Raw genomic sequence first — 18,778 nt, forward strand, 5'->3', positions numbered from 1 at the left:
GAGCTCCATGGAATTTACTTTTGAGTAGGAGGCATGCTTAGGATTGCCCTGCAAGAGTGACACGATATCGTACTTTGGACTTGGCTGATGGCACGCTTGGAGACCTAGCTAGGGCCTCCAGCAACCTTTCTTCTCCAGATAGGACCATTGTCATGACTGCCTTTGGCCGGGTTTATGCATCACTTTGGACTTTTCCCTTCCTCTGATAACTGCCTAGTTGCTTTGCCCTTCTAAAAGCAATCTTAAGGAAGATGATGCCAGTCTAACAGAAGTCATCTTGTCATGATGACGTATGAGATTCACATCGTTTATTTGCATACACTCCAAATGTAGGGCTGCAAACAAATTAAAGACTGTACAATCAACGCACAGCTTTCATTGCAAATCTAGTCTTCCTTTCTCTCTCTATTGAGGCTAAATTGAAGGACTCACAGCTCAAGGCGCTTGCTGTCTCTATTTTTCTTGCTGTTCAGTTTTGTCATGAACATATTGATGTTATTTTTCTTTCAATCTGTATCCAAAGCTGGCAGGAATTTAGTCTTTCCTTTTAGCAAGGAGAACCCTATGGCGGGGTAGTCAACCTGGGGGCCTCCAGATGTTCATGGACTACAATTCCCATGAGCCCCTGCCAGCAAATGCTGGCAGGGGCTCATGAGAATTGCAGTCCATGAACATCTGGAGGACCACAGGTTGACTAGCTATTGAATCTGTCTGGTCATGTGAGAACATGTCAATCAAATCTTTAAAAAAAAAAGTAATCTACTGACTGGAATTGAACTTGTTTGTTTTGATTCTCCTCTGTTACTGTACAAGCAATTAATTTCTGCATTGCAGATTCAAGATTTATTATTTATTATGGGACTTATATTCCACCATGTCTTTGGGAACTCACCATGGATGACCTACTCCAGGAGTGTTAACTTTCGATATAAGCTGTCCTGCATGATTTTGTGCAGTACCTGGGCATTTTATTTTGTGCAGTACCTGGGCTGAGAGCTGGCATTGTGGAGAGGCTGGGTGGCTGGGTTCAAATCTTGCCTCAGCTATAAGCTCACTAGTTGACTTGCAGTTAGGCAAGCCATCATTTCTCATTCTGACAGTGGAATCCTAAGAACACTTTCTGTTCTGGGGAGTAGCCGCACTGAATACATCTAAGTAGGATTCTGACGTCCTTAGAATGGCATTGATCGTCTTCCATCTGCAAAATAGGAATGCTCATACTGGCCCACCTTACAATAGCGTTGTAAGGATTATGGGGATAATGTATTTAAAATGTGCTTCAAACCTTCAGGTCGCTAAATACATGATTAAGAGACAATCTGTGTGATAATTGGAATCTTTAGAGCGCCTGACTAGGACTGGGTGAGGCCCAGCGTCAAGCCCTGACTTAGCTGCATGTCTCATGGGGTGACTTTGGGCCAGTCCCTCTCGTGGGATTGCGCTGAGCATGACAAGAAAGAGAAAAGGGTTAAATTAAGTGTGTTGACCGGGTTCTTTGGAAGAAGACCTTGATAAAAATAATCTCTCAAGGTATTGCTGTTAATGACACATAACCTCTGCCACCTGATGCAGCTGTACCTTGTGGGTGGGGCTGTGTCTGCCCTCCTTTCATCTTGTGGCTTTTCCACAGGTGCCAACTGTTTAATCCTCTGCAGTGAAACCCTGGCTGCAGTGACTTCCCTTTGGGCTGGGATTCCGAGGCTCTGCCTGTGAGTCAGAAAGGGTGGCCTACTGTCCTTGCCACCATGGATGAAGTGCAGCGGTGGAGGGGGGTGGAGGGTGGGGGGCGGGTCAGAGAAAGAGAGAGAGGAGAAAAAGAAACAGGCCTGAATTATTCTCTTTTATGAGGTAGGCATTGTGAGGGCAGGCGATTGAATTTACAACGCCATTGAGTATGAGAGTCCATCTCTCCCTGTCAATGAGAAGGGGGCTACGGTGGGAGGGGGGCTGGAATCAGAAAAAAGAGGCACATTTAACCCTTCTGCTCTTCATTCCCAGGCATCTCAATAGGCTCTCGGCCTTGCAAAAGAGCCCGCTGCATACCCAATGAGACCTTTTATACCTTTTAATTACCCTTCACCACAAAAGGGCTGAGGCTCTTCTCTGCCTGCCTTCCTATAAGACAGGAGGATAACTGTACCCTTGCCCCTCTGCCTGATGGGAGCAGGAGAGTGAACGGGTGCATGTCTCCTTCCCATAAAACATATGCTGGATCAGGTCAGAGGTTCTTCTAGCCTGCTACTTCCCTGTTTTGCAGGGTGGTTAACTAAATATCCCCAATGGTCCAGGGTAACCTTTTGACACAGGTGCCAAAAGCTTCCCTGGCAAAGGGCTGTTGTTCCTGCCCAAAGTGATATTCAGGGGTGCACAAATAAATAGGTCAATAAATCATGTGGTGATTTTAATTAGCCATCAGTGACAGACTTTATTTGTCATGGTTTTGTCTTAATCCAGTTCTAAAACTTTTTAAGCAAATGGACCACACTATTTTATGGCAGTGAGTTCTTCAGAAAAACACATACTTTTGCCTAGTGACATCTTTGGGTAGAGTTACCAACAGGCCAGGAGAAAAAGGCCCTGTCCCTTTTAAAGAAGCCTCCTGTGGAAATAGGAGGAGCTTACTCATGTAAATAACATCCTAGTAAGTCTTTTATTAAAGGGTTAGAGCGTTTGTTTCTTCAGGCAGTTGGCTACACTATTCTTGGGTGCACCCAACTTCTAAAACTTTTTCAGAGAGGAAGATAAAGTTATCTCTGCTCATTCTTTCTTGCACTCATGCATTATTTTATAATCCTCTATCATGTCCCCTTCCTCAGCCATTCCTCATAGGAAAGATTCTCCAGTCCCTTGGTCATAGCAATAAAGAGGATATGCATCTGATTTGAACTTGGGCGGGTTTAGACATTATAATACTTTGATCTTTTATTTTGCTCCTATTCCAAGGAGCTTAGGGTAGAATTCAGAGGGTACAGCCCTCTCATGTTGTCTTCAACACAACCCTGGGAAGGAACAAGAGATAAACATTGACTAACCCAAAGTCACCTGACGTCATTAAGTTGCTGGTGGACCTGCAGCCCTGCCATGTTGACAATCTCCAGCTGCTAAGTGCCTTTACTCCCCGCAGAGCAACTGCAGCTTGTTCTCATGCATCTGGATCAAGCTTTTTATGGGTCAGAGGGTGTGACTTCCTGGTAAGTTTGAGCCCCAAGTTGGTGACCTTGTATCAGCCAACTCCCTGCAAAATAAGTCATGAAGGCAGGTGTAAGTATGGGTTATGCCTGGATTAGTCCCCAAGCTTGTTTCCAGTGCCAGTCCCCAGCCCTGAGCTGTGGGAAGTAACATGCAGCTGCCATTGCTGAGGCCACAGAGAGGGAGAATCAGCTCCATGTGGCTGGATCCAGCTAGGCAGAGAATCCTTTCCTCTAAGACAGGGGTAGTCAACCTGTGGTCCTCCAGGTGTCCATGGACTACAATTCCCATGAGCCCCTGCCAGGATTTGCTGGCAGGGGCTCATGGGAATTGTAGTCCATGAACATCTGGTGCACCACAGGTTGACTACCCCTGCTCTAAGAGACATTTGTATTTTTTTAGATTCAGGTGGCTAGCCATGCTGGTCTGAAGCAATAAACTTTGTTCCAGTGGCACCTTTTAAGACCAACCATCTTAATTCTGGGCATTCCTGTGCATGCACACTTCTTTGGATATGCACACAGAAACTTGTACCTAGAATTCGACTTGTTGGTTTAAAAAATGCTACTGGACTCCAATTTTCTTCATTTGTATTTTGTGTTGATACAACCAGTCAACACATAGCAGTGTTTCCTTGTGCATGTACAGAGAATGCTTGTTCCTTAACTTTCAACCACAATCAGCGCATGGCCCATTTAACATTAGCATTAGGGGAAACTGTCTTGCAAATACGTGTTCTTTCTCCACAACTTTTCTTTCTTTTTTTCACTTAAGTGACCCCTGGTTGAAGTTATTTTTTTTTTAAATGTTTCATCACAAAAGTGAGAATTCTCTCATGGATACTGTTCAAGGGCAAACAGATTGCATGAGGTCATCCAGGATTTTACTTGTCAGTGGAAGATCAGCTTGAAAAGGCAGTATGAGGTATGGGGTTTAGAAGGGTGGGCGCCTCTAGGAGGGGCCTGGAGATCTGTAAGAATTACAACTCATCTCCAGGCTGCCGAGATCAGTTCCCCTGGAAGAAATGGTACCTTTGGAGGATGGACTATGACATTATTATTAGATTTAGAGACCGCCCCTCTCCGCAAAAAGACTCTGGGCACTTTACAAACAAGTTAAAATATTAATCATTTTTTAACAACCTACAATAAAACTCCCAACCCAAACTCCCTCCCACCCTACCCAGCACCCCTCTCCTCCTCAGCCTCCATCTTTCCTGTTCCCAAATCTCCCGGAATTCCCCAAGGTAGAGTTGGGAACCCTAGATCCGTGGCTCACATGCTTTTGCCCCTTAAAGCACAGTTGGCATGTCAAGTTCTAGCAGACTGGTAAACACATTGTACCTTTCCCCCACTAACCTTATTAGTGGGAGGTTTTAGAGCGTAGGATGAAGATAATGGGAACTAGAAGGGCTTGAGTTCAAACCTTGCCTCTGCCGTAAGCTTGTTAATTTGTCCTTAGCAAGATAGGTATTGTCATGGCATAGGGATGATTCCGACTACCTTGCCAGGCTAACAACTCATGTGAGGAGATTGCCACTGTATCGGGGGCATGGAAGTTCTAATGTCTTTTTTTGAGAGAAAAGGTTCTCTCTGCACCCATGCGTCATTTTATAATCCTCTGTCCATCAGGCTGCCAAGACCAACGCAAGGTGGGCAATAGAATACTTGACTCATTGTACTCGCTGGATCTCTGGTGGCAGGCAGAGATCATGCTTTGGATGCTCGAGGCTCCAGATTTGGTCATCTTTGGCATTGCCAGGTAAAGGGCTTCAAGCACCAGGTGTTGGGAAAGAGTTGACTCCCACCAGGGACCTTGGAAGGCTGTTGCCAATTAAAATAGAGAGCATTTGGCTGGTTTGGCGTGGAAGAAGGCAATTTCACAGATTCCTCTTGAGTTTGGCTGTAGTGGCAGAAACCACACTTTGCACACTAGAAGTCTCAGGCTCAATCCCTATTGCCTCCAGGTGCTCAGGGGAAAAAAAAGGCACCTTTTTCCGCTAGGGATGGACTCTGGAGAAGCGTTGTGAGTGTGGAAAGTGCAGAGTGGAGGACCAGTGTCTCACTGTGCCTAAGGCAGCTCCATATCTTTCCAAGGGCAGATAACCTTTGTCCAGCAACACCCTGACAACCTCTGCCCCTCAAACAAAGTCTAAAGACTTCAATCACAAGCAAATTTTCATTAACTGCATGCTCCTCTGGAGACATTTTTGAGGGTGGGGCGATGCCATACCTCGTGGGTATCTTTTTCCTTTTATCCCGACCCCACCCAGTGCTTTCTTCTCACTGCAGTGTCCTTTGTGAGCAGCATTGCCTTCAGTAGCCTGCTTGTTAACAGTGGCTTGGTTTGCAAAAGCTTCAAGCAGCATGGAGTCCTTAGCTTCTAAATGTGACAGTCCACATCACCATTAGTGGTCCAGGGGGCAGGGACTGCTTTTTAAAAGCTATAGATGTTATTTAATAAGGTGCTGTATAGTATGAGATGTTGGTAAAGCCAAGTGCTTGTTAAGGCAGCCCATGTAACACAGTATTTTGGGTGGAGGGTGTTGTTGATGGTCTCCCTCTCTATAGTAGAGCCATGGTTCTGGATGTATCCCCACTCAATGTTGTGTAGAAATCCAGCAAAAGTTATTTTAAAAATTATATTAGTCTATTAGCTCATGGACACCCACAGAAACCATTTTTATATCAGATAGAAAAAGAAGCCCATTCTTACCCACTGTACCCAGAACTCATTTTCTGATCACCCTAGGTGATTATGTAGGTCTGATCTCTTCTGTCAAATAACACACTGTTTCTAGTTCAAGAAAGTTTTTATTTGTACAAACACCTTCCAACATTTTTGTTTAAAAAAGCTCAGGCATATACAGATTCACAAAAAGAAGCTTTGGCATAGTACGTGGGGATATTTGATACAAAACTAAGACTTTCTTTTTTAAAAGAGAAGTATGTCACATAACCAACATTTTTTTTAAAAAAAAAGTAAAAACACAAACTAAAATCCCATCCTTTGGAAATGAATAAATAATCTGAAATTAAAATTTAAAAAAAACCACGTGCGCACACACAAATCCAGGTTCCATACAACGGAACCAAATTCAGATATTTTCAGGGTCTTGGGGGGGCAGTTAAAAGGGAGTCACCAGGGTCTCCAGACAGACTCACTGCGGTCCCCTCCAGCTTGGGACACAGGTGCCAAACTGCCCCCAAAGGATGTGAGTCCCTGCACTGGAGATACAGAAGGAGTCGCTGTCAAACTGCTGGAAGAAACTGGCATGTTTGAATTGGCATACAGCGGTATCACCGGACCGGTGCCAGGCGGGAAGGCTGGGTTGGGAATGAGGAAAGCAAACTGGCCGTCGGTTGCCGGCACCAGTTGAAAACCCCCATAGACCTTTGGGGACAAAGTTTCAGCAGGGTTCAGTTTACAGGACACTGGCATGGCTCCGGCTCCAGCTGGTGGGCCTGGTAACTGGACATGTAGAGGCTGAGCCAGATGTCCAGGCTGTCCACTTGACGCTTGAGGTGGTGGGGGTGGTGGGGGCGGGTAGTTCATGGCCACAATCTGACCCAGGCAAGCTGAGAGGTGGCTCAGCAGCCGGCTACGGACATCCGTGTTCACCCCTTCGCAGGTGGAGAGAAAGCGGGTGACTTCATTCATGCACTCATTAAATCCAGCCCGGTACTTGCCTAGCACAGTAGGATCAGCTGTCAGGGCGGCTGCAAGGGAGAGAAGAGGGGGAGGGAGCGGGATTAGTGGCTGGAATAATTCAAACTCCTTGGAGCTCTCCGACAAATTCCTTTCCTAACGAGTGTTCCCACCGTTTGGGGAAAATCTGCAGAATGCTGGATATTGGCTCTGGGATCTCCCCCCCCCCCATTTCTTGTTTTGGCAAAGGCCTTGATGCTTGCGGGAGCTGGCTGAGCAGCCGGCCAGCACATTGTGGGGACGCTCGGCTATGCAAGACCTAGTTTTGACTCCTGCCACAAAGCTTCTCGGGCGAGGATCTTTTTTGTGAGAAAGCACTAGGCTTGGACCTGAGAAACCCAAGTTCAAATCCTTAATGGCTCACGAAGCTCATGTGGATGGTCTCGGGCAAGCCAAGCTTTTCCCGCCTAGCCACAAGGGCGGTTATTGTCCCATGGGGAGATCACTGTAAGGAAGGATGCTTCACCAAGTGTGCAAGACCTCTGATCTGAGAAAGGGGAGTTGCTTTATTGCTCTCATCAGCCCAGTGTTGCAGTGGCAGGACTTCCCCATCCCTTCCTACCTGCAATCCCTTAACTGGAAATGCCTCAGGATAAACCTCCCCCATGTAAATCATGTGCTTTTTCATTGAGCCACACCCCTCCCTATAAGGGCAGGGGTGGCCAAACTGTGGCTCTCCAGAGGTCCATGGACTACAATTCCCATGAGCCCCTGGCTCATGGGGATTGTAGTCCATGGACATCTGGAGAGGTACAATATGGCCTCCCCTGGGATGCTGCCTAACAAGAAGTAGTTTTCAGTCTTCCCACAGGATAGTTTTGGAAAAGAGAACACTAGCAGGGAAAACTGGGCAGGAAAGTTCCTGGAATCAATAGTGTCCGGAATGGGATGGCTGCAACTCACCTGTCATTTGGGCTCGCTGAAGGTTCCTCAGGTGTTTGACTGTCATTTCCAGGATATCGGCTTTCTCTAGTTTGGAGTGCCTAGAGCTCTGGTGGAAGAAAAAGAAAAAGGGAAAAGAGAGTGAGGTATAGCAGAATCGATCCCCAAGTCCACAAAACCTTCGCCTGCCAATCAGTCTGATGTTCCCCCCTTCCCCCCAAAAAACACGGCTGGCTTAATATTATGAATAGCGTAGCTTTCCGAGGCCAAAACCGATCAGGGGCAATGGAGGGCAAAGTAGTGCCGCTTCTTTGCATGGCCCAGAATATGCAGGAACACCTCAAGGGGCGTAATGAGGCCAGGCCCCTCCTCCCCCTCCCCCTCCCCCCACCTTCGAGCTCTTCTGACCCGGTCCGGCTCCCTCTCAACTTACATCTTTTTTCAGGGCATCCAGGATGAGCGTCTTGAGCTGGCCCAAACTTTCATTGATCCTGGCCCGGCGTCTCTTCTCCATGATTGGTTTGGATGACTGGAGAGGGGGGGAGGGAAAGAAAGAACATTAAGTGAGCGCTCTATTCATTCCAGCGCCTCCCGATGCTGCCCTTGAATTGGGCGTTTAAAAAAACCCTGCACCCTCCTCCTTCCTTAAAGCACTAAACTGGACAGGGTCGATGGCCCAGGGCATTTCTTAGCGCTGGGGATTCCCTCTGCTCCTCTTACACCTGGATTCTCATTCCCCCCCCCTCCTCCTCCTGTGTATTTCCCCCAACCTACTCCTTCCTGAAAATGCACCCAGTGGCTTCCTTCCGGACACTCAAGGCAGCCGGCGGTTTTTCTAAACAGGCCCTTGTTTCCTATTGTCACTCTTATCTCGACGCCCCCTTCTTATCTTTCTCCCCAGGCCAGTGGCTTTCAGGAGACCTCGCCCACCGCCAGCCCGACCTCATCCACCAGCCAAGCGCTTTTATCTCCTCCTGCCCTAACCGCCCTTAGACGCAGGGGAAGGGAGGCTGGTCAGGAAAGGACTCCATCCGTGAATGCTCCGGAATCCGGCATCCAGTCCTTTGGGGGCCACTTAAACCTTTGCATTCGGACGCTGCGCTGTGCAAAACCGCGGGTCCGTTTTCTCATCCCGATCGCAGGGAGGTCTTCCTTTTAATTATGATTTTAAAAATTACCTTTCTGTGTTCGCTGGCGCTCTTGGGTTTATCGGGGGTCTGGCTGGAGCTGGCCGGGGCCCCCGCGATGGGGGAGGCGGTCGGTTTCTCCAGGGTGTCCGCCGGCATCTTCGCCGTCGCGCGCAACAGCAAGCACTGCGGGGCGGCAAAAAGCCCGTGGCAAGCCTCGAAGCGGGCCGGCGAGCTTCTCCTTGAAACTGTATATCCGGGGCGAGGGAGCCAAGGCGGCGGCGGCGGAGGCGGCTGCCTGCCTCGCCGTCGGGAGCAGCGGGTTCTCGGGGGGGATCCCAGGCTTAGAGCGCTCGCTGGCCGCACATCGAGGGCGGAAGGGCGGGCGGGCGGGAGGTCTGCGTTCGCAATCAGCGCCACGGGGAGCGAGGGGGGCGCGGAGGCTCTACGCGCGACGCAGCGCTCGCTGGGCTGATCCCTTTTGCAGCTGCAAGATCCGCCGCGGCTGGCTGGCTGGCTGCTGCTGGCGGACTTCAGGGACCCCCCTGCGCCTTTATAGCCGGCGGCGGCTCCCAATTCGTGTGAAACCTTCTCCACATTCTTTCCCACACTCCCGCCAGCCAATGGGAGACAGGACTCACCCCGTCGGCCGCGCCGATTGGAGGACGCCCCCGCGAGCTGTCAGTCACGCGCCGCGCTTCCAAGAAGGAAAGGGAGCGGGAGGGAAAAAAATAATAAAATAAAATAATCCCAGGCTTTGGTGGAAACCAGCAATTTAGGAGGGGAGGGATAAAGGCGGCTTAAACGGGAATGTGTGTGTGTGCGTGCTGGGGGGGGGGATGGTTGGAAGGGCAGCGAGCCCCCCCACTCCCCCCGGAATAAGAGGATGCCGCGCCACTTGGGTAGCCGCTGAAAGGGCATCTGCGGTGGAGCCTCTCCGTCCCGTCCCCGAGAGACCCGCAGGAATGCAGAAATTCCAAATTGTGCCTTGGGAGAATTGGGGTGGTCGGGGGGGGGGGGTAGAGAGTTAGCCCGCGAGGGTCTATGCAGTTCTGCAAAGTGCAGCGGCCGGGGCGCTTTCTGCAAACGCAAAGGGATGCATTTTGTTGTCGCTTGTTTCGACGATGCTGTTCTTTCGGAAGAAGTCGGGGCGATGAAACGGACGGCTGCTTTGGGCCACGTCTTCATCGCCCCCTCCCCCCATTCGGCTCGGAACCGTCCTGTCGCTAGGTTTCGAGCGTATAGCCCAGATGTGTGTTTCCCCCCCTCCTTCTAAATCTGTTTAATGCTCAACATAGGACGAATACCCACCCGGAACACCGAGCAGGTGGTAAAGGTCACGTGGGTGTGCAAACTCGGGGGGGGGAGCGTTTTTCGAAATGAAGGACGTCCGCGAGGGTCGTTTATATTATTGCTTCCCCTTCCCCCCCGCATTCCAAAAATGACTGCAACTAAAGCTAACAGGAAGGCTCAGGCCCGATGATCAAATATGCACCGTCTCCCATTGTTTTCCCGGGTTTGCAGAGCAGTTTTTGAAGGGGGGGGGGCATTTATATTTCATGTTCTGCTCCCTTCTGATCTTGCGCTCGATTTCCCTGCTATTTCGTCTCCAGAGAATTTTATATCATTGGATGCGTCCTCACTAACCGAGGCTGCCTTAAAACTGGATGATGCAAACCTCCGAATATAAATTTTGAAGTCTGGGGGAAGCCTTTCCCGACCCTTCCAGGATCACGTCGGGTCCTATCTACATGCAGGCAGGGAGGCTTACGGCAAGCAAACCCAGGCCTCGTTTAAAGACCTGAAGGAGCGAGCCGAGATGTTCCGAAAAGGCGCCTAAGCGACCCAACGCGCTCTCTCGCCCATCCCAGGCCCGCGCATCCGAGGGCCAAAACTCCAGAGGCCCTTTTAAATGTACGATTTCAAAAAAAAAGAATCCACCGCTGCTTCCAGACAAAACCTCGCTTGCATCTCCCTCCAGCTGTTCCTTGAGGGGGGGAACCCTCTTCCAGCGGTGGGAGGGAGCGAGGGAGGGAGGGAGTTAGGGGGGGCGAGCGAGCGAGGCAGGCGGCGGCAGCAGCAGCAGCTGGTCCGGCACGCGAAGCGGTGCCAGGCGGGCGGCCAATGGATGCGAGGCTGCAAGCCAACCTGCGTCCTATTGGCTGGCAGCTCCCCGAGCTGTCAATCAAGCTTCCTGCCGGCTCCCCCGCGCACCCGCGCCCTCCGCCTCCTCTCCTCGCGGCCAAGCCAGCAGCCAGCAGTTCTCGTGCCTCCACCCGGCTCTCCGGCAGGCCGGGTTGGGCCGCGCGCGCGCGCCCTAGATGCCGCCGCCGCCTCCTCTTTCCATCCGGACCCGCGAGAGCACGTGCCAAAGCGCTTCTGGCTTCCTGCGCCGAGCGCGCACTCACACACACACGCAGCGCTCTCCTGCCGTGCAAGCCGGCGAAGGGAGGGAAAGCAGGCCTGGGAAAACCACGCCCCCCCCTCTCTCAGTCTCAATCCCCCCCCTCCTTCCCCTTCTTTTTCCCTCCAGAGATAATGTGCAGTTGCTAAACAGCGCTGCTCTCTGTCCCATTATTACAAGAAGAGGGGGAGAAAACAAGAACAAGCAACAAAAAGAGGATGGCCTAGATCCAGGGCCCACTTCCAGAGAGCGGTCCTCCTTTGGCACCTATTTTTTTTCTTTTTTAATGTGTTGCTTAAAAATGTTCCCAGAGGGGTAGCTGTGCTATAGTCTGCTTGCAGGAAGCAAAACCAGGAAAAGTTCTGGTGTTTTAAAGACCAAAAGGTTTACTGGGGTCTATGCTTTCAGGAGCAACAGCCAGCTATGTCGGGGGGGGGGGGCTTTTTAAATCCCACCTGCCCTGGAAATAATTCAGGGCAGCATGTGTAGGATTCCTTCTTCATTTTATTTTGTGAATAAATGCAGACAAATCTGAGCCATTTATTTTACTTCATTTATATCCTACCTTTTTCCTCAGTGGGAACCCAGAGTGATTTACATGGTTCTCCTCTCCTCCATTTCATCTTCACAACAGCCCTGTGAGGTAGGATGCGGCTGGCCCATAGTCACCCATAAGTACATCAAAAGATCCCAGCTGGGTCAAAACAGTGGTTCATCTAGTCCAGCATCCCATCTCACACAGTGGCCAACCAGTTCCTCTGGAGGGCCAACAAGAGGGCAAAAAGACAGAGGTTTTCCTCTGATGTTGCCTCCTGGCTCAGGGATTGGGAGGTTGAGTGCTTCTGAATGTGGAAGTTCTCAGTCGCCATGCCTAGATAGATACTGATAGACCTCCATGAATCTATGGCCTGTGGCCATCACAACATTCTCTGGCAATGACTTCCACATTTTAACCACTCTGTGTAAAGTAGCCTTCCTTTTTGTCTTTCTCCCCATCATGCTTCCATAATAGAGTGGGCGTTCAAACCTGGGTCTCCCAGACCTGGGTCCAACACTCTAAGTAACCCAGACCAAACTTGTTTTGAGGAAGTCCACAGGAAGGAGGTCAAAGCTTTCGCTGTCACTGCCACCTGGCGCTGAGAGGTATCTGAGCCTCTTGGACACGATGCTTCCGTTTAACCATTAGGGACGGCAATTTCATTTCATGCATTTGTCCAATGCTCTGTTTTGTAGCTGTCTCTTACAATATCCAGTGGCAACAAGTTCCATAAATTACGTGTTGTGTTAAGAAGCCCTTTAATGTGTCCTTTACCTACTTCCCATCAACTTAATTAGGCACTTAAAGGCGTATATTCTGCTCTGCTTTCCACAGTGCTCCCAATATTCTTATATCGTTTCTTATTCTTAGGTTGTTATGTTGATACAGGATTGCCAGGGAATATTGCCGTTCATTCTAGTCTCTTTCTTACGGGACCTATTTTTAACTCTCAGGGACTTCTAAAAAACCAAACATGGTGTATAAACTGGATATAATCTAGGGGATTTGGCTAGTAAGAACAAAAGCGTTTCAAAACCTTTTGTCCCTTAAGTAAGGTTGTCACATGGCTGGCATCTTACTGGCTTGACCAGTATAACTGTGTTGTCAAACTGGGTGTGAAAAAAACACAGTGTCCTCATTCTGCCAGATTTCATCTATGAAATCTGATTTCACCTCAGATCCACTGATTTACGCCCTGGCTCTGACCCAAGCTGCTGGATTCCACCAGAACTGGGCTTCTGGTTTAACTGCCCTGGCCATACCAGTCCTTCTGCCTCCTTGAGAGTCAGTGTGGTGCTAGTGTTAAAAGCAGTGGCTTCTAATCTGGAGAACTAGGTTTGATTCCCTCCTCCACATGCTGGGGAATCTTGGGCCAGTTACAGTTCTCCCAGAGCTCTCCCAGCTTCACCTCACAGGGTGTCTGTTGTGAGGAGAGAAAGGGTAGGCCATGGTAAGCTGCTTTGGAACTCCTTTGGGTAGTGAAAAGCGCAGTATTTAAAAAAAACAGCTCTTCTCATGGTCATGCCTTGAAACCCAAGGATGAATTGGAAGTTTGAGCCCCGGCACCTTCCGCTTTGCAAACCAAGCTTTTTCTGGGTTTCCAGCCCCGGCAGGTATTTTTAGCATTAAGGAGGTCGTGTTGGCTGGGAGAAAGCATTTCTCCCCTTGCCTCTGCAGTTTTGCACAAATCTGGGATAATGGGGGGAAAGGCCTCTTTGGCAGACTTTTTGTTGCAAATTAAGTAATTCAGTGTAGAGCTGGCCTCTCTTTCTGTTTGTTTCGTTACCTTTCCTGCATGCACCTGTGGAGCCAGCTGTGTCTGGAATTGGGGGGGGAATAGTTTAAATTATGGGTTTAGCAGTGGCAAATTTTGTCTCCTGATTGCCCTGACCTGGATAGTCTGGACTCTGTAGGGTTTAATCAAAGGTGAATAGGATTGTGAACTACCAAATTTTTCATGGAGCTAACAGACAGGCAGCCCGGGCATAACAGAGGTTGACCTAGAGGTGTTCCTAGATTGTTGGTGTTATAAAAATATATCTTGAATAAGAACAGTTGTTTTCAGAAGCCGTTTTACCCCACCTCTAACGAATAAATACCTTTATTAAGTGCCTCCAGATACCTTTTAAGGACTCTGCTGTGCCCACAAGGAGCACAAAAGGGAGTTTTGTAGGGTCAACTAAAATGTTTGCAGCCTGGGAAGATGTATGTGGTTATAGTGTAACCCGTCACAGAGTTACTCCCTTCTAATTCCATACATTTGAATGGACTTGCAAGGGTGTAATTTTGTTTAGAATTGCTGCCTTTGCTTTCATAGGGCAGTTGCCAATCCTGAAAAATCCTCAGAGGGAGTCTTGGGTGAGCCAGATGGGAGGACCACCCCTTTTTGGAGAGCACCTGATTCCTTTAACCAGCTAATGTTCTATTCTAAAGAAGATGTTAAATGAACCCCACCCCCTTTTTAAAAAGGGGGCAATCTTGGTTTTTAATTAATTTTGTTGTTGTTGTGGGAAGAAGCCATGCTTCAGGTAGGGCCTTGCACCAGATGCCTCCAACATGGCTACAGCTATGTGATCAAATCCTGTACACAGAGAAACAAAATAAAATCGTGGCTTGCTTGCTGCTATTTAAAAAGCCCCTTCCTTTCAGTGCTTTTCGTTCCAGACTTGCCTGATAATCAGATCTCCTAACATGAACAAAATTTAAAAGGAAAAGTGTGTGTGGCGGTTGCTGGAAGAGGTGACTGGAAAATTACGTCCTCTCCCATCACATTTTTCGATTTCTTTTTCATGAATAATTATTGTCTGGAAATGTCTGGAGGTAAAAAGAAGATTAAAGGAAGCCCACCAGCGCCACCTGTAGGATATTCGTTTAACTCACATGCTCACCCTCAGATGTAAACCAAAAAACTCAGCTGTACAATAAGTACCACTGAACTCCATGCTAGTTTTATTTATTTGTGTGTTTATTAATTAGGGCTCAGGGCGGTTCATATGGAACAGAAACACAGAACAGTACATCAAACTCTCTGATGCTATCCAATATAGGTAACTGTAATAGTAACAGTAATAAACAGAGAAAAATAATATTCTAACAGTAAACAATCTAACAGACTCCTGATTGGTCAGCATATGTGTTCAAAGGAGGGGAGGTTCAGGGGCATAGTCAATGTGCCTGGCAGAGGAGCTCCCTTTTGCAGGCCCTGCAGAACTGGCTTATGCTTCTGGGGGGGAATCAGGGCAGTAATCCATCAGGAGGAAGAGTTGGGTGTCATCTGCATATTGGTGACATCCCAGCCTGAACCAGTTGGGCAAGAGGGCGCATTAAGATGTTAAATAGGATAGGAGAGAGGACAGCGTTTCTTTAAACATGTGCAAAGCGTGAAATGGCTTTCAAATTGAAATCCTATTAACGTGGATTCGGGAGCAGTCTGATGAAATTCAAACATCGGACACTGGAATCCTGTGGTCAGAACTCCAAATGTGATAGTTAGCCCTAAAAAGAGTTGTGATGACAGGTTCAGTGTAGATTGGGAGCTCAGTTATCTCCTGTACATATCCTTGTTTTAAGCTCCAGTAGGAACAAAAGGATCCTGACGTGGATAACTCAGGCTAGTCAGATCTCAATATTTGGGTGGGAGACCACTGAGGAAGCCCAAGGTCCCCCTGCAGGGACAGGCAGCAACAGACCATCTCTGAATATCTCTTGCCATGAAACCCTACTAGGTAGTCAAAAGTTGGCTGCAACTTGATGGCAAAATAGGAGTGGAGGGAGAAACTGGCACAATATGGATACCAGTCTTTCCTCACTACTGGGCCTTAAAGGAGACAAATGTGCATTTCTGATCAAGGAAGTGATCTGGGGAAGAATTAAACCTCTTCCCCCAAGATCTCAGCGTCTTATCCTAAAACTACATTTGGGGGCAAAACATGTTTGGAATTCCAGTTCTGAGTTAATAGGTTATAACTGATTATTCTAGCAGCAGCATAATGATTGGCTAGGACAGGAGACGTGCATACATAATTTTATGTGTTAGTTTTATGGACACCAGAGGGCGCTTAAAGATTCCAAGGCACCTCTTTTCACACACACACACACACACACACACACACACACACACACACCCCGCATCTCTCTACTAATAATTTTCCTGGAATAAGTACCGAGAGACTCTCCAGTTTGCCAGGTAGGAGTGTGAGAGTTGTAAAGCAATAAACTTGAATTAAGGCTTTGCTATCGTGGGGATTCCGCATCTGCCTTGCTGGGCACGGCCAGTCTCCTGCAAGATTTCCTTGGTCCCCATCAAGGGCTCCACAGCAGCAGCAGCAGTTTGGCAAAACGTTTGCACAGCAACCCAGGGTGTCTACCTAGGAACCTGCCACAAAGGCTGAAATTACTGAAAGATGGGAGCAACCCTGAAAAAAATCGCCAAAGGTGATCCTGACTGGTAGGCTGGGTACAATGAAAGAAAGTTTGTACTATGGAAGAGCAGGAAGGTGATACAGAGGAGTTATTCAGACTTAGGGTATGTCATGCTTGGTACAAAAGGGTCTTAGGTTGCACAGCCTCCCTTTGAAACTGTCAACCCCAGAAGTTATTATGTACCCCAGAAAGTGGAAATCATGCAAAACATTGTAATCCTTATAATAATAAAACTGGAGACTAATTTCAAATGGCGTACTGGGGAAAGTGTGACTATAAACAAAATCTGGCGGTTTTGCCTAGTAGTTGGAGAGCGTATCCGTTTTCCCGTGTGGGCATCCTTAGGTTGTAGAAAGGCATCTTCCTCCGGTTCTAGGATTTCGCTCCTGGACTCCCACCTGGATGGCTCTGTGGTTCTAGGCAAACATGTTCATTTAATCCTGCGCTTTAAAAAGGGCACGCTATTAACCCCACTGTTTGCCTTTGATTGTATCTTTGAGAACAGAAGAAACCCCCTTGTAAAGGACAAGATTCCTTCGAGAGACCCCTCCAACCTCTTTGATCTTTAAGCCTAGTTTTATTAGAGTGAAGGTTCCATTTATTTTTTTGAAGCAGAAACTCAAAAGCTTACAGCTGGGCCAAAAGGGGGGGAAAAAGCATGTGAAAAGGCTAAGATCTATTGGGGGTTTAATGCCACTTTTTGTTGGCTTCCAACTCCTGAAAAGTTGTGCTCCTTCCAAAGAGTTTTGTTTCCCAGGCTGATTGTTCGCTCAGGGTATTGTCAAAGAAGCTTTCTCTCTCTCCCATCCGCTGCTGCTTTGTCTTGCCTGGGATTTGACAATAACAGCGCCATTCTACTTTTACAGACTTGTTCTGTATTATTCTTTCTGCAGGGATGCCCTGTATGTGTGCCCAGGGAAAACCAATCTGCATGTTACAGGGGATCCTGGGAAGAAATCTTGGCTACACATCCCATTCACATGGCATCCATTTTAACTAAATCAGGTGTGTAGCCGTGCCAATCTGTGATAGAAGAGCAAGTTTTTCATGTCTGGTGGCACCATAAAGACCCACAAAGTTCTATACCATGGCTTGACTGTTGGACTGTAACTTTTACTGATGATACATCTTAGAACATACTCAATACTCTGTGTATCTCTGCATGTCCTGTCAGTTCTTGGAAGCTAAGCAAGGTCGGCCCGGATTAGCACTTGGGAAGGGGACCTCCAAGGAAAACCAGGGTCGTGACACAGGGCCAGGCCATGGCAAACCACTCCTGAATGTCCCCTGCCTGGCGGCCAGATAATCCCAGGACCTCCTGGCTGAATCGCGCCTATCTGTGCAGCTGTAGCTGTAGGTAGCTCTGCCCCGTCTGCGTTGAGGACGCAGTAAAAGGATTTGCCCAATTCTGTTTTGTAAATCAGAGCTGAGATGAGTGTATGAGGAGAGTGCTGAGAGGGCCATCCAGGCCCTCATCCTAACCAGCCAGATGCAGGTCTGTGATTGTCCCCTAGCATGCATTCAGAGGCGGGGGCTTTGGAGATTTCACACACACGTTGCACAATTTGTTATGTGTAACTCACCTGGCATTTGGAGACACACTATATGCCGAGGGTATGCATGACATCCGTTTCCTGCCCATTTCCTAACGCACAAGCAGCCCTGGAGAACGTGTGCATTTAAGAAGCAAAATCCAAGTGGGGAGTTTCAGGTTGAGTTGCTTTCCCCACCCCCACCCCCGCTCCTCCCAGCTTGAAGACACATTGAAAAGGCGGTGGAGATAAAAAGAGAGAGAAAGGAGAATGGCAGGGTCCAGATTTAACACAGCCGAAAGCCCCATTCTCCCCAAGCACTCCCGGCCGGAGAGCTCCTTTTCAACAGATCCCCAGTTAATTTGTTGATGAATAATAGGAGAGGGGCAGGCACGGTCTGTGTGCAGAAGGCAGAAAACAGAGTCAATTACATCTGTATTAGGAAGGCCTCGGAAAGAAAATCTCCTTACAGAACCTTCCACGGATACTGTTCCTTAATTATATTTACTAAGGGGCAGAACGTGTTCTTCCGGCACGTGAAGGAATCCGATAGTGAAGCATTAAGGGCCCGCAGGTCTCTTTACCATGAATAAGAAAAGGAGGAGAGCAGCCCGCCATACCAGCTTTCTAATCTGTATGAGTTGGCAACTCTCAAGCAAGAAGGCAGGGAAATAAGTTCCAGAGGGGCAGGTTTGTTAGCCCGTTGCATGAGAAATGTCAAAGAGTCCAGTGGTGAAGAGAAGAAGAAGATGGAGGAGGAGGAGGAGAGCTGTTCTTTGTACTCTGCCTTTTACTACCCAAAGGAATCCCAAAGCGGCTTACAATCCCCTTCCCTTCCTCTCCCCACAACAGACACCCTGTGAGGGAGGCGGAGCCGAAAGAGCACTGAGAGAACTGTGTCTGGCCTCAGATCACCCAGCTGGCTGCATGTGGAGGAGGAGTGGAGAATCAAACCCGGCTCTCCAGGTCGGAGGCT

General features: G+C 48.5%; 1 protein-coding gene and 1 long non-coding RNA gene across 2 annotated transcripts in view; one reads left to right on the forward strand and one right to left on the reverse strand.

Annotated features, from left to right (window-relative positions):
• The window catches only part of LOC143824432 (uncharacterized), a 126,710-nt gene that overhangs the window by 56,848 nt on the left and 51,084 nt on the right, over positions 1 to 18,778 (forward strand). The window lies entirely within an intron of this gene.
• Positions 5,983 to 9,444, reverse strand: HES4 (hes family bHLH transcription factor 4). Its single transcript, XM_077311897.1, has 4 exons — positions 8,958 to 9,444; positions 8,213 to 8,308; positions 7,801 to 7,888; positions 5,983 to 6,908 (listed from the first exon to the last, which is right to left on the reverse strand). The coding sequence occupies exons 1-4, from the start codon at positions 9,063 to 9,065 to the stop codon at positions 6,328 to 6,330; spliced, it is 873 nt and encodes a 290-aa protein (XP_077168012.1). The 5' UTR covers positions 9,066 to 9,444; the 3' UTR covers positions 5,983 to 6,327.

This window comes from Paroedura picta, chromosome 15 (assembly GCF_049243985.1).
Source record: "Paroedura picta isolate Pp20150507F chromosome 15, Ppicta_v3.0, whole genome shotgun sequence".
Classification (NCBI taxonomy): Eukaryota; Metazoa; Chordata; class Lepidosauria; order Squamata; family Gekkonidae; genus Paroedura; species Paroedura picta.